The sequence below is a fragment of the Drosophila sulfurigaster genome, chromosome 3 (genome assembly GCF_023558435.1).
Source record: "Drosophila sulfurigaster albostrigata strain 15112-1811.04 chromosome 3, ASM2355843v2, whole genome shotgun sequence".
In the NCBI taxonomy this organism is placed as follows: domain Eukaryota; kingdom Metazoa; phylum Arthropoda; class Insecta; order Diptera; family Drosophilidae; genus Drosophila; species Drosophila sulfurigaster.
Window position 1 is genome coordinate 7,379,335 of NC_084883.1, and position 14,063 is coordinate 7,393,397.

Genomic DNA, 14,063 nt, shown 5'->3' on the forward strand with positions numbered 1-14,063 from the left:
AAGTTAAGAAAAAAACTGATTTTTATAAGGCAATGTACTGTATGTTTTTCACTAATAAACCCTCAGTTCCACTTAACATAAAATATATGGGTAATTCTCTAACGGATATCATTACAAAGAAAACAATAATGTACAAAAATTAAGCGCTATGCTGAGCAACAAATAGGCACAGCGCTACCTCCTGCTCAATTGTTTTCGAAGGCGTTTTAGCAAAATTTATTTTATTTTTTTGCCCAAAGCCCTCCATAGCACTGGTGTGTTTTTTTTTGTTGCAGCATGTGCACGCAAGTCGCTTAATTTTGCAGTTATGCTGCACGTGCAATAGCTGCAAAACACCCGCGTGAGGTCTGTAGGATCCTTCCTCATCCACTCCTTAAATTCTGTGCTCTGCAGCCAGACATCTCTCACTTTTGTTTATATGATTCCTTTGGCATCGTTAACTTGATATGCCGCATCCGAAATTCGGATTCCGAATTTCACAATATTAGTGATGCAAGAAGCTTTAATTTAGGGGTGAACTTGTGAGTGAAGTTACTCGATATAAGTAAATATCGATATTTTATCGAGAGAAATACATTTTTAACATTTCAGCCGTTAAATTCAATTTAAACATCTCTAAAATTTGAATAAAAGTAAACTAAAAAAAAAGCTGCGTAAATTTGCTCAAAAAGCCAGAATTCCCGCTGCCCGCTGTTTTCATATTTTTCCCGCAATCACGCTTCAAAAAAACCCAGATCTGACGGGAAAAAAGCGGAAATGACACCACTGATTCAGAGCATGATAAATTCTCAGAGAGCGAGAGAGAGAGAGTTGGATCTGCCTCCTCGAGTTGCCACAGCTTGTTGCACATACAAAGTAGCTCTCTGCTGTTGCTTTATGTTTTCAGTTATTGTTTTGCCGTCAAGCGACTCGCGCCGCTTTGGAAAATCCGTTCAAAATTTAAAACGACATCAAGAATTTCTGAAAAAGTCAAACGCTATCATCCCCGTCCATTTGTAATATGTAATCGTGGGTGCTTCGTGCCGCATGCCACAACGTTGACCGCTCAACTGTGGCTACTGATTCATAAATTAATTATCACCCACACACAAAGTCTATAAAGCCCAATCATGGGTCGTTGTTTTAATCACAAATTCGTGCTCAATTTTTGCAATCTATTGTTTTTGGTAAGCTTCATGTTTGTGTATGTGTTGAAAATAGTAAATTATATGAACAAAGTGTTTGCCAAAAATCTAGTGAAATCTACGCCCTAAAGCAGCCCAAATTGCTCTACTAAAGCTCTATTCATTACAACTTAGCTTAGGAGTATGTGTAAATTGAAGAGTATGCCAAAAGTAGCCTTAAAGTTCAACTGGAGTTGCACCAAGTCGACTAACAACATCGACTTGGTTGATTACAGAATTAATAAGTAAAATTTCTTTTAACTGAGTTTTCGTTAAACTGTCACCAAAAGAGTGGAACTATGTAATATACATTAAAAAAAAATTAATATTAAATATCTATTAAATAGAGTCTCTATTATTTACAAAACAAATAAAATGAATGCGTAAAAAAGTTATCTAAATATATTCTTTACAAATTGTACACACAACAACATAAATCTAAACTATATCTAATACAATCAATTCTTTCTATACAATGCCTTGGTTTATTAAAAATATTTCAATATATTCCATATATGGAATTTTCAAGCTGTTTCTAGATAAGCAGAACTACGCAATATACAATAACGAACACAGTTTGTATTATTTTTAAAATAAATATACATATATAAAAGAATTCTTATCTGAGTGTAAACCATAACACAAATACAAGCTATAGATTATCTATTGACGTATTGAGCTTATGCAGCGAATGAGTGAAAAGTCTACGATTATTTCTTTGAAGTGTGTTTAAAATCCTAACTCCTTTAACCTACTATTAATGTAAAGAATAATAATTTATTGAATGTTAAGAATGTAACAGTTTAAAGAGTTCATGATGGACAAGAAAATATGTGCTGATCCACTTAACTCAAAACAAGTTGATCTAATTAAGAGCGGACTGACTGCTTTTCATTTTAAAACAACATCAAGTTTAAGATCAGTTTCCAGTTATCTTATCTTTTTCTTCTATCTGCCTCTACTATTTGTCTACATGCCACAAATTTGAGTTACGTTAGAGTATTTATGCTTCGTTCGAGTGTTCAAAATGTTGCTGTGCTCTGCTCGAATTTGTTTCTTTTTTTGTGTTCTGCTTGGCTGATTGAAAGCAGCTAAAAGCGAGAGAGAGGGGAAGGAAAGCGGCTGTTGTAGGAGGCCAAAAGTTTTTTTTTGCCAACACTTTTTGACTCCCCAGCGAAGCGGTCTAAGCGCAAGCGCAGCTTGGCACCAAAAAGTGACAACAGCAACAACAAAAAAACAGGTATCGCTATAACAAAATGGGGAACGAGAGGCAAGCTTCGGGGATGGGGTAAAGAGGGGCAGACGGGGTGGCATAGCATAACAACTTCCGTTGCGTGTGCAGACCTCACGCTTTTCTCTAGCCAAACAAAGACAACAAGAACAACAACAACCAAAATGATCGCTCTCTAGCTCTCTCATTTACTCTCACTCTTCTCTTGCGCTCTTTTGCAGCTCTGCGGCATGCTACTTATTGTGGCAGGTTGCTATCTCTACACAGACAACAAGCGGATTCTGCTCTCCCGCCTCCTAGCTGCGCCCAGCGAGCAGTTGAACTCATTGCCCCAACCATTGCTCTACTACATCTCGCTGGGATTGGCCATTGCCGGATTTGTGGCTGTCCTCGCATCCATGCTGGGCTTCTGGGCCAGTTGCCTGCACACCTATTGTTTCCTCAGCGTGTATTTCCTCTGCGTTGTGGTGCTGCTGCTTGCGGAGTCAGTGATTTGCTTGGCCATCACGCTGTGGCCTCACTGCCTGGGCATCAGCTTGGATGAGGGGCAGATGGTGAAGGCGCTGCAGCGCAACTATGGTGTGCCTGGCCAGGAGCAGTTCACCAATGCCATGGACTTGGCGCAAACACGTTTCGGTTGCTGTGGCATGCGCAGCTCCCTCGACTACGACACTTCACTGTGGCGCCTCCAAAGCTACGGACAACGCAATTGGCCAGTTCCTTTGAGCTGCTGCGTCCTCGCCAATGCCCCACAACCGCTGGCCTTTCTCGATCCCAAGCCAGCGAATGAATCACAGTGTCAGTCACTCGAGCGTCCGGTTTACGAGCGTGAACGCTACACAGAAGCCTGCCTGGAGCACTTGGATTCCTGGTATCGTGAGCAGTACAGCATCTTTCTGATCGCCAGTCTCGTTCTGGCGCTGGTCGAGTTCAGTGTGCTCCTGGGCATCATTCTCACCTGCACGGGCATCGCCTCGCGCCGTGCTAGACTGGACAGCAGCTCGCAGGCAGCTGGAGGATTCAGCCAGAAGGCCCGACGACGTGGCACAGCGAAGTCGAGGCAGGCGCTGGTCGATAACATCTACGAATCGGAGGTGCAACTGCGTGGCAATGCTCAAGGCGGTGGCATGTGTCTTGGTGCGGCCAGCAGACATGTGAGCAGCGAGGACTTCAAGGAACTCTATGTGCAGCCGAGAGATCTCTACAAGCAGCGACACAACACGACCTTCAAGCCCATTGCCAGTGATTATCAGACGCCAACGCGCAGTTACTTGGTTTAGTTCGTTGGCGTTGCAGCTGTTGGCCACCAGCGATATAGGTAAGATTGAAGCAACTAGTTATTCGTAAATGCATTTAATAAGATTTTTAAACTGAAGTTGCCGGAGAATCTGGTTAGACTTAATAGTTATAACACAGACAATACTTTTAATGACAATACGACTTCAATTCGAAACAAATATCAAAAGATTTGTAACCCAATTTGTTGAAACTTGTAAATAGCTACATATATGTAACTCGAATGATACTTTGAATTATAACACAATCTAGGTAGTAGCTAAGACTCAGATGGTACTTTTTGGTTGCTCAATTAATTCAAATATCATAAGATTTTTAAACCAAAGATGTGAATCCAATCTGAGTATAACTAGTAGCTAAAACGCAGAGGACTTTTTTCTTTTGAGAAGGTCAAAACCTTGAATCAAAGGGAATATAGAAGCTTATGTAGATTATTTTTTCGTAACGTATTCAAACATATCATATATAGGCATATCTATGTTATATCGATAAAGTTATTTCTCCTGGTTATCTAAGTGAATCAGTCTGATTGAATCATGCACTGCTACAGGGTTGTATCTTGGGTATAACATGACGTAAATTATAAACTATTTTATCGTGCAATATGTCTGGGTTACTGAAAATTCTCTTCAAGCTGAGGTTTTCCTTAAAACTACGCTTAAAACAACATTTTAAGAATATTTTCTAATTCTAACATTTAATAAAATGTAGGAGTATGCAATAAAATAAAATTTAGTGCTTTTGCACAATTTATGTCAGTCTAAAAGGGGTCTCCGTACAAAAAAGACTTAAATAGAATGAACATTGAAACAAACTTCACAAAAAGTGTTTCTTTGTTGAGATTTCACTGTAACCATATGTGCTCATTTTCATATACGAATAGTATATCCTTCAGACACACAGTTTTCTTTGTGAAATTATTGTTTAATGTGAAATCTTTGTAATACTAATTTTAGATTTTGCATCTACTCTTTACTATTTGTGAAATACAGTTTAGAAACATTTTATTTATTTAAATTTCCAATCGATTTTTATAGGCCCCTAGAAATTAATTTCTTGTTCAAATAAAAATGCGCATTAGTTAGAAAACTTTATAAAATGGCTTTATCAAAATAGGTACATTAACAGCACACTTAGTAATTATAGCTACAGATTGTCACTGCTCTTGAGGTACACTTTAAGTCATTAAACTGATATACACAATTTGTTTTCATTATTTACAGGTTCATCTGAGTAATCAACAGCACAAATAGACACAAAATAGAAACCAAAGTATTAAAACAAAAAAATTAAAGCACTTCAACTTATACGTTAAATATAGACAACTAAATTAAGCATATACATGAGTAAAGAAAATGAAATGCAACAAGGAACTTTACAATTATATACACTAGAATGGCACTGGATATCGAACTGTCAGTGGATTAATATGCCATCATCCTCATCACTAGAATCTTCGATTACATGAATGGCACGTCGTCGCTTTGGCACAACTCTGCCCACTATCGGAGCTGCAGCTGCTCCACGTTTTAGCAGCCGTCGCTCACGTCGCTCCTCCTTTAGAATGCGCTCTGCCCGCTCCAGCGGACACTCCGAGACGTCGTGTGCATCCACAACTGTTGTGCTCTCATCATTCGCAATGAATGAGCAGGGATAATATTGCGATGGTTCCACATCCACTGGCTGTGAGTAAATCGATTCGTCGTGATAAACGCGCGGCGCTGGAATCTTAAATGCTCCAGGTCGCTGTATGGGACTTCGAACCGCTTGCAGGTACATGGCATGCACATTGGTGTCATTGTGGTCATCCTCATCCCCGCTAGACACAACAACAGAGTCTTTCAGATACGTGCCGATTGTCTGCTCCGCATCCTCGTCTTCCCCATGATCGGAGCCACTTAGGTCCGCCTCTTGCAGTATAAAAGAATTGAATTTGGGGCGTTTTTGTCGGGAATTGCGTCTTGGGGGCGTCAATAGATCCTGCAGGTGAATTAAGTAATTTATTAAATTAGTTATAGACAAACCAATTGTAGTCAAAAACTTACCACTTGTGTGGCGGGCACGTGGTCGTAGCTATCATCGAGTAGCTGCGTAACTGGCACTGGTTTATTCTCCTGCTCATTCTCATCGTCATCGGAGATGACATAGATCTTACGCTTGGCTGGACGATTTCGCATAATTGGCGAATCTTCCTCCTGACCGGAGCTGACCTCAGCTTCATTTTGTGCCACTTTTGGCATCCCACTGCTCATGGAATGCAGTCTCTGTGCCGCCCTAGAGAGCTGACCGCGTCCTCGCATGCGTTGCAGATAATTCTCGAATATGCTCGGTGATTTCTCAGCGCCAAGAGGCGTACAGCGTTTTCTGTGTTCAGGTGATTGCAGCGCGGGTTCAGCTTTAATTGTTTTGGCTGCCAGCTTGGCGGCCAAACTCTTGGCAGGAGCGGGAGCGGGTTTAGCAACAGCAACAGCGGATACTGTTGCTGTTGTTGGCGGCAGCCAGGGCGACATGGAATCCTCGGCAAACAGATCTGGCGAAAGATTGCGCGGAGTAACTGCTGATTGAGTTTCCTTGGAGCCCGACTGCTTTAGCAGCTCTTCCTCGGGCAGCGGTTCCAGGAAATCGTTGAGATCTATATCGATTGCGTCCGGCGTGCTCATGTCGGGCGCCGTTAACGTCTCTGTCTTGACTTTTGCCGCCTCATCAACATCCTCAGTCAGCTGATCAAAGTCAGATAGATTCTCATCGAGCGCATCCAACAGCGAGTTCTTGGCCATTGTTTTTTGTAACTTTTGCTGGAGTGGCGTGCTTGCCGCACTCATGACACAATTCAATCGACTCAAATTGGCGCTCAGCTGGCTGCAGGCCACCACGGAGCTGTCATTCAGCTGCGGCTTAATGCGCACTGGCGTTGAACTGAGCGGCACTTCATCGTGATTTCCATGTTGCACAAACTCTTGCCATTGACTTTTGTACACTGAAGAGCTGGGCAGCAGCTCCGTTGCCTGCTCCTCCTCTTCCTCCTCTTCAGCCACATCTTCTGCCCACTGATCGTAAATGCACGAAGATTCATTGGCCAGCTGCTCTTTCATAGTCTGTTCCAAGCGTCGCAATTCCAGCTGCTCCAATTGCTGATGCACCAGCTCATAATTATCAGCGCCAACACCTTGCTCCTGTAAATCTCTGAAGATATCGTCGCACACAGCCTCAAAGCGCTTTTGTCGCTGCTTATCCAGCGGCTGGCGCAGATCTTTTAGCGTTAATTCGGCGCAAGATGTCGCTGGCTGAAGCAGCTGCTCCATTTGGCCAGCGCACACAGTCTCCACAAGTTCATGGATGCGCCTCGTGCGCTGTTGTCGCGAATTGAGACGCGACTCTGGCAACTGCAACGCCAGCTGCTGCTGCATTTTGTCATGGATATCGCGCACAAAACAAGTATTCGATTGAAGCAGAAATAACTTAAGTGCTTGTGGCAGCTGTTTGTCCTGCAGCTGTGCCATTAGATCCTGGCTGCGCAGTGACTCGCTAACCAATGGTTTGCTGGCCTGCAGCAGTCGCGTCAGCTTGCGCAACCGTTGCGTCTCCTCCTGACTGCTGCCCAAGGCGCTAGAGACGCTGTTGCTGCTAGTTGTGGCTGAGATGCTAGTTGCGGGAATGTTGCTTGTGGTGGGAACGTTGCTTGTGGCGGGAACGATGCTTGTGGTGGCAGCAGTTGCTTGTGTGTCCCCCAGAAAGTTCAGGACATTGACACTGTGCCGTGCCACCTGCTGTTGCAGCATGCGCTGCGACTCCTCGCTGGCCTGATAAGTGCACTCGCCTTGCAGAAACTTGTCTTCGCTCTGCTTGAAGAACTTGCGGAGATCGTGACACCTTACTGTCGGTTCCTTCTGCTGCTTGCGTGCCTTGCCCTTTGGCGAGGGCGTTTTGCACTTTGTTGCTGCCGCCGACGCTGGCGCTGGTTCCATGAAACGCTGCTCGCACTTCGGATGCAAATGCGGTGGCACCAGACGTGGCGCATACTCGTAGAGTGATCTCTTGACCACCGGCGATTGCAGCAGCTTGCGTGTCGTTTGATCCTTGTTGGCCAGCACCTCCTTCAGCAGCTGCTGCTCACGTCCTTCGGTCACCAGCATAACTACCTGACCGCGCTTTTGGCGACCAGTGCGTCCAATTCGTTGCACAAAGCGCGTGGGATTCGAGCTGCAGATATCGAAGCAGACAATCAGATCCACTTCACCCACATCTAATCCTTCCTCGCCGATGGAGGTCGCCACTAGGACATTGCAGATGCCGCTGCGAAAGTCGGACATAATCTGCAGCTGCTCCTTCTGGGTGAGTGCACAAATGCCGCCTCCATTGCTGCTCTGACCCACAAAGCAGCGCGGTCGCACTACAGGTCTGTGCTGCAGGAGTAAACGTTGAATCAGCATCACGGACTCACGATATTCGCAGAAGACAATGGCACGGGAATTGGGATTCACCTGAAATTGTACGAACGAAGCATATAAACATTAATAAAATGTTATCAAAAGAATCTTAATTCGGTATTGTAACTGATACATGTAAGTATTTGTTAAAAGCACATTAAATACGAAGAAATAAGTTTTGTACATTTACGACATATTTCTTATTTGTTGGTACATTAGTATTTACTGAATCGATTTAGCAATATTTTGGTTAATTTGTACTGTTTCTTGATCGTTGGTACATTGGCTCACTTTTCACAAAATGGTACATTTCAAGATGCATACAACGACTGAAAAAATGTTTATATTTTGCCTTTTATACACTATGTTTTTGTACAAACAATGTTCTATGTTAGGCACACGTGTACAATATAAAGTCTCGAATACTTCCCATTTCTAAGATATTGACATATTAGTATGCTGTTTACTACATTGTGTATTTAGTCAGGTTTTATTGTAACATTTTTTTTACTTTTTACTAAATTTGGTACATTTGTACTATTTCTATTTCTATTTTTCTAAAATGGTGAATTTATAAATTTTACAATTTTCGATTAGAAGTATAATTTTGATTTATATGTAGATATATACTTACAAACGTGTATGTAAATATGTAATATTGGTAGTAAGCTACATTTTATTTTTTGGTGCACTATAGTGCACTAGCACAATTTTATTGTACTGTTATACAGATAAAGCCACTTTTTAGTAGATTTGTACTCTTTCTGATTGTTTGATATATTAGCTCAAGCAATTCCGTTTTTTTTTATTACAATTTTACACCTTTTTCAAAATATTGGTATGCTAACATAAATGTTCCATATTGGATAAAAATTTATCAAACAGTAGCTCTCAACTTTTTCCTCTTTTGATTTGTATTCATTAAAAGTATAACAGTTATAATCAGCACATGATAAACTTAATATAGCGAACGAACGTTAGAACGATAAATATAAAATGATTCAGGACAACTTTATTAGATAAATCCAAATTGAAGGCTTGTATATTTTCAAGCATTAACGAGAAAATAACATTTTTATATATGTAATTAAATCATACCGAATCAGCATTGACTCTGCACTTAATCTGCGCGATGATGAATTGTTTTTATGTAAGGATCGATGGTTATCACATTTTAAATGATTAAATACTACAGTTTATCGGCATTGCTAATGCGATTGCCAATCAAATCAGTTTCCAAGACTAGGAAGTGATGTCGACAAATTTAATACACCAACTAACTACTGTAAAAGATCCTTTGTGTGGACAAGCGTCCACGAAATGCCTGGTTAAAAGAGTACAATTTTCGCTATTTTTTCATCATTATACAAATTGCACATATAAAATATACATATACATATTCACTACCCAAAATTGCATAAAATAATCTTTGGCAACGACGATGAGTCGCTATCTTGTATGGCAATGCCTTTGAAATTTTACTCAATTTAAATTTGTTTATTATACATATTTCACTTATGTACACGGAATAAGTATCCAGCCAAGAGAAGGCTTATTTGGAAAGTTTAAAAAATTAAAAAAAGGAACGCCCAAGGGGAGTATTTACTTATTTGGGATGTCCTCTAACGGAGTTTTTCTCACAGGCGGACATATTGAGTAAGAATTTAAGCACTAATATACAATACGCCTCTATAAAATACATATTTTAAGACGACCTCTTCTCTCCATTAAATATAATATTTAGGGGACTAAGTTATAATCATCAGAGCTGAACTCACCTCGAAGTGGAGTTCCATCACCAGCCGAGCCTGCTCGTATTTGGGATGTCCAAAGTCCAGTTTCGCTGGCATTGGCGCCACCTCGCCATTGGTCATAGGACGTGTCGAAATATCCAAAGGATTGGCGCCCAGCTGTCCTCGTGTCTGCTCCACTAAATCTCTCAGTGCAGCATCACGTAGCACAAACTTGAGGTTGCCTCGCTCATCCGCATCAAAATTGTTGACAAACACACGCAATCCATGTCGCTCCAGCAGCTCAAGCGAATGGTACAAGCTGATGCACATGGAGAAGTTACTGGTGATGGTGCTCTGCTCCGGATGACGTTGTCCGTTGGCGGTCTGCTCCTGGAAGCGATTCTGATCGAACAACAGACTGTTGCGCGAGATGTTGCCACGTGCATTCTTTAGCACATCGGCGGCGATGAGCTGACGCAGATAGGGATCGATGATCTGCAGAAGGCTGGCGCGTGTTTCTCTGATGGTATCCTTGAGAGGAACAACAATGGTGCGCAGGCTACGCTGATGTATATATGGCTGCACATCGATGGACTGATCCCAGCGTACCTCTAGATGTGATATGTACAGATTTCGACACACACTCGCTACATCATCCATACTCCGTCCCGGAGTTGCGGACAACGCCAGCATGCGAAAGTTGCGATTGCGAGCCATAATCGACTCCGTCACCTGGGTATAGGCATAGCGTCCCTTGGCCCGATGCGCCTCGTCGACCACCAGTAGCTTGATAGCGTCGAAGGGGAACTGCAGGCCATCGCCGGTGTCCAGCATATCGGATTGCACCACTTGTGGTGTGGCAAAGAAGACACGCTTGTTCATCCAGAGTTCAGCGCGCTTGGCGCGCGGCAAACGCCCCGTTAGCTCGACGGTGTCGTCGGCTGGGAAGGGCATTATCTTTTGGCAGGCGGCGATCTGCTGCGAAACCAATGGGCGTGTGGGCGCCATAAAAATCAGTTTGCCATCAGGATACCAACGATGCAGATTGTACATCACAACGGCTGCAATAAATGTCTTGCCGAGACCCGTCGGCAGCACCACCAATGTGTTGCGATAGAGAGCTGATTGCACTATGCTGTGCTGATAGGCGCGTAGTGGCAGATTGCTTGGATAGAGCCATGTTTCTCCAGCACTCTCATTAAATCCCTCGAACTCCGACTTCTCAGTTTGTGGCGGCTGCTGTCTTTGCTGCTGTTGTTGGTCTTGATGAGGCTGTGAGGCAGCAATCAATAGTTTTTCTAGTTCATTATCATTTAGTGCCAAGTCGAATTCATCATCGTCACCCGGCCAATTGTTGTTCATGGTTGCATTTGAATAGTTAATGAATTTTAAAGAAAACACAAGAAATAAACAAATAAAACTAAACAAAACTAAAATTTGCAAACTAAATCAGCTGTTAGGTTGCCAGATCGATGCGTTATTTAGCCATCCAATTAACAGCTGTTAACGAAAATACTGAATGAGTGTGACCATATTAGATTAACGTATTGGTATTAAATTAAATACTCTATTCGGACAATACAAAAAGTTAATATGTTTAAAGCCACTAACCATATATGTATACATACACGTTATATAGTTAAACTAAATGTAAACGACATGTGTGTGTTTTTTTTATAATTTTACACTTTTCTTTATCTTTTAAAAATTCAAAAATAATCTTTTAACAATTCATCAAATAAAGTGGTTGGTTTCTGATCACCCATTTGAATTATTTTTGTTTATTACAATTTTGACTGTATTTGATAAGCACCACGATTAAACCGTAATAACTTTAACATTTCAAACTTATTTAATATCCACAATAAATGAATAAGCTTTACATAAAAGTTAAGTGATTTATTTCGACTAAATTCTAGCAAGAGTTTAATCAAGGCCTCCATTGCAAGGTTGTGTTGCTTGTGGGTCATATACTTCAGTAAAATTAAGCATAGTTTACTAAGTAAATATAATTCAGACCATCCTACTAGGAGTGCAAACTCCTGCAACAACGTAATCAATTTAGAAATCTGCTCCCGATCGACAGCTACTTTTCCATTATCAGATAGTTGGGAAATTGATTTGACCAATAGTTCTATCGCTCTAACTTTGACATTGTCTTTCTTTTTCAATAGTGGTTTTATAAGTTTTAGCAGCTCCAGTAGAGCCGCCTCTTCGTCCCGAATATTTGTTAGAATCTTGTCTTTATTAATAGCTGCCCCGGTATTTGCCATACTTCTCTATATTAAATCAAAATGATAAATACACACAAATAAACTATCAAATATAGTAAATAACGTTGTTGAAACTTACATGAATACTCGTGGACTTCCCCCAAATTGAAGCAAATTTTTATTGTGTGATGAAAAAGATTATTATTATTATTATTAGATTACGGCAATGCTAATGCGATCAGTCGAAGATTTAAAACGCGACTAATACGAACACAATTGGAACGATCATTTATATATTTATGAGCAACTTTAAGATCAGCTGATAATTATCGAATATTAGTGTTCACTTGACAATCGTGAAAATTGAGTTGTATCGAGATCAATTTTTGGTTTGACGGAAATATGACCTTACGCGTCCTTTGGTATATTTTTTAAATTTTAGGAAGAAGGCCAATTTTAATTTAATTTGTTGAATTAAAAAGTTTTTATTTTTTAATTGTTTTAAAGTAATTTCCCCTCATTAAGCTTAATAAAACAAAACATGGAAAGTAAAAAGATGTTAAAAAATTGGTTTTTTATAAAAGTGTAGCCAAGCTAGTCGATATGAAAGGATTATATTTGGTATAATTTTGTCCATATGTGGCATATTTGTAAATACCACTTGCGGCCACACTGTTTGGCAGTCACGGTTGTCGTCAGTACCGCTTTTTTTTCTGTTGTATGAGGAGTATGTCGCGGTTTTTGTATTACATTTTTGGTGTTCCGTGCGTTTCTCGGGCATATTTACGTTAATCGAATGAACATAAAACAAACATAACATTGCGCGGCAGTGTTCCGTTTACGTGTATTACAGAAATCAATGTGAGCAATAAATAAGTACTTGTAGCTATTAAATTAGCCTGCAAACATTTCGAAATTCCTTGCGCGCGTCCTTTCGCATTCAGTTTGAATAAAAACTGCCGATAGTTAAACAACAAAAATCAAATACAAAATGGAAATGCAATTCACAATGGCTTCTGTTTCATTCAACTATAATTAAAATGCAACACAAAAGATATATTTACATATTGCAAGCTTAAGTTATACGCTGTTTGAGTTATATTTGCATTTACCGTTAGGGCCACAGTCTGTTAACTTTGTCAGTGTGTGTGTGCTTTTGAGACTGTGTGTGCGTGTGTGTTTTGGGTGCATCAACATGTTGCAGGCGAGCAGCCAAAACAAAAGCCAACCATTAAAGCAACAACAGCAATAATAATAGTAACAACACCAAATAACAACAACAACAGCAACAATACCAACCACACTTTACGATGATCCACAGTCTTAATTTTTTGTTGTTCCTTCAATGCTTTGCTCTCTTCGTTTACTCTCCTTCTATCTCTCTTTCTCTCTGTGTTTGCTTATGCTCACGCTCTCCGAATTCAATCGTCGCTCTCTGATTGTATATGTGTTTGTGTGTGTTTTTGTCGTGTTTTGTTTTGATTTTTACACACACATACGTAGCATATAAAGCAGCAGCGCGGTCGCAATTTTGAACTGATTTCCGCGCTACTCTTGTTGTTGTTGTTGTTGTTTTATAGTCGTGTTTGCAATCTAATAAATAGTAGTTGTAGTTGTAGTTTTTGTGCGCGTCGCTTATATTGAAATGGTAAACTAAAGAAAATCAAATCAAATTGGATTATCATAGCGCAACAATAACAAACACAACACTGTTATCTTCCAACGACTTCCAATCGTGCTAATGCTTGGTAAGTGACAAAATCGAATGTTTCATCTCTCCTTTGCTCTCCTCTCCTGTCTCGCTTCCACACATGCATCTTATGTGGGTGGACGAGACATTGGAAATCATTTCTTATTATGTTATTTGTCGCTTCGATTTGGAACTTTTTGCGAAAGCTTTAAGCTTTGGCTAACCTAAAAATAGATCAAGCCACGGACCAGTTTAGTTAGGTGGGCAGCTCTGAACTCTACCAACTACAACAATAGGATTATCGAAATAG

At 40.7% G+C, this 14,063-nt stretch overlaps 3 protein-coding genes and 1 long non-coding RNA gene across 5 annotated transcripts in view; 2 read left to right on the top strand and 2 right to left on the bottom strand.

Moving 5' to 3' along the window:
• Window positions 1–11,331, bottom strand: part of LOC133843581 (uncharacterized) — a 178,953-nt gene extending 167,622 nt beyond the window's left edge. Inside the window, exons 1-3 of one of the 2 annotated variants that reach the window (XM_062277200.1) lie at window positions 9,896–11,330; window positions 5,736–8,171; window positions 5,448–5,670 (exon numbers count right to left, since the gene is read on the bottom strand). In XM_062277200.1, coding sequence (XP_062133184.1) covers window positions 5,448–5,670; window positions 5,736–8,171; window positions 9,896–11,212 — 3,976 coding nt within the window. In that variant the 5' untranslated portion in view covers window positions 11,213–11,330. Of the gene's footprint in view, window positions 1–4,979; window positions 5,671–5,735; window positions 8,172–9,895 lie in introns of those variants that run through there. The other variant, XM_062277199.1, reaches the window with a different exon arrangement.
• On the top strand, window positions 885–5,249 carry LOC133843585 (tetraspanin-11). Its single transcript, XM_062277207.1, has 3 exons — window positions 885–1,166; window positions 2,616–3,712; window positions 4,914–5,249. Exons 1-2 carry the CDS (start codon window positions 1,110–1,112, stop codon window positions 3,672–3,674), a joined length of 1,116 nt encoding a protein of 371 aa, XP_062133191.1. The 5' UTR covers window positions 885–1,109; the 3' UTR covers window positions 3,675–3,712; window positions 4,914–5,249.
• Window positions 11,332–12,013: 682 nt separating the features above from the next.
• On the bottom strand, window positions 12,014–12,290 carry LOC133842291 (uncharacterized). The gene is made up of 2 exons (XR_009894382.1): window positions 12,199–12,290; window positions 12,014–12,129 (listed from the first exon to the last, which is right to left on the bottom strand). It is a non-coding gene; the product is annotated as an uncharacterized LOC133842291 (long non-coding RNA).
• A 479-nt stretch (window positions 12,291–12,769) lies between these two features.
• Window positions 12,770–14,063, top strand: part of LOC133843580 (neurogenic protein mastermind) — a 98,749-nt gene continuing 97,455 nt past the window's right edge. Inside the window, exons 1-2 of the mRNA XM_062277196.1 lie at window positions 12,770–12,924; window positions 13,677–13,811. The gene's annotated coding sequence lies outside the window, so the exon portion shown is untranslated. The remainder of the gene's footprint in view (window positions 12,925–13,676; window positions 13,812–14,063) is intronic.

Coding starts and splice junctions, on each gene's coding strand:
- LOC133843585 (XM_062277207.1), top strand. CDS start 1,110: ATGGGTCGTTGTTTTAATCACAAATTCGTGCTCAATTTTTGCAATCTA. Junction 1,167..2,615: donor TTTGCAATCTATTGTTTTTG/GTAAGCTTCATG, acceptor GCTCTTTTGCAG/CTCTGCGGCATGCTACTTAT.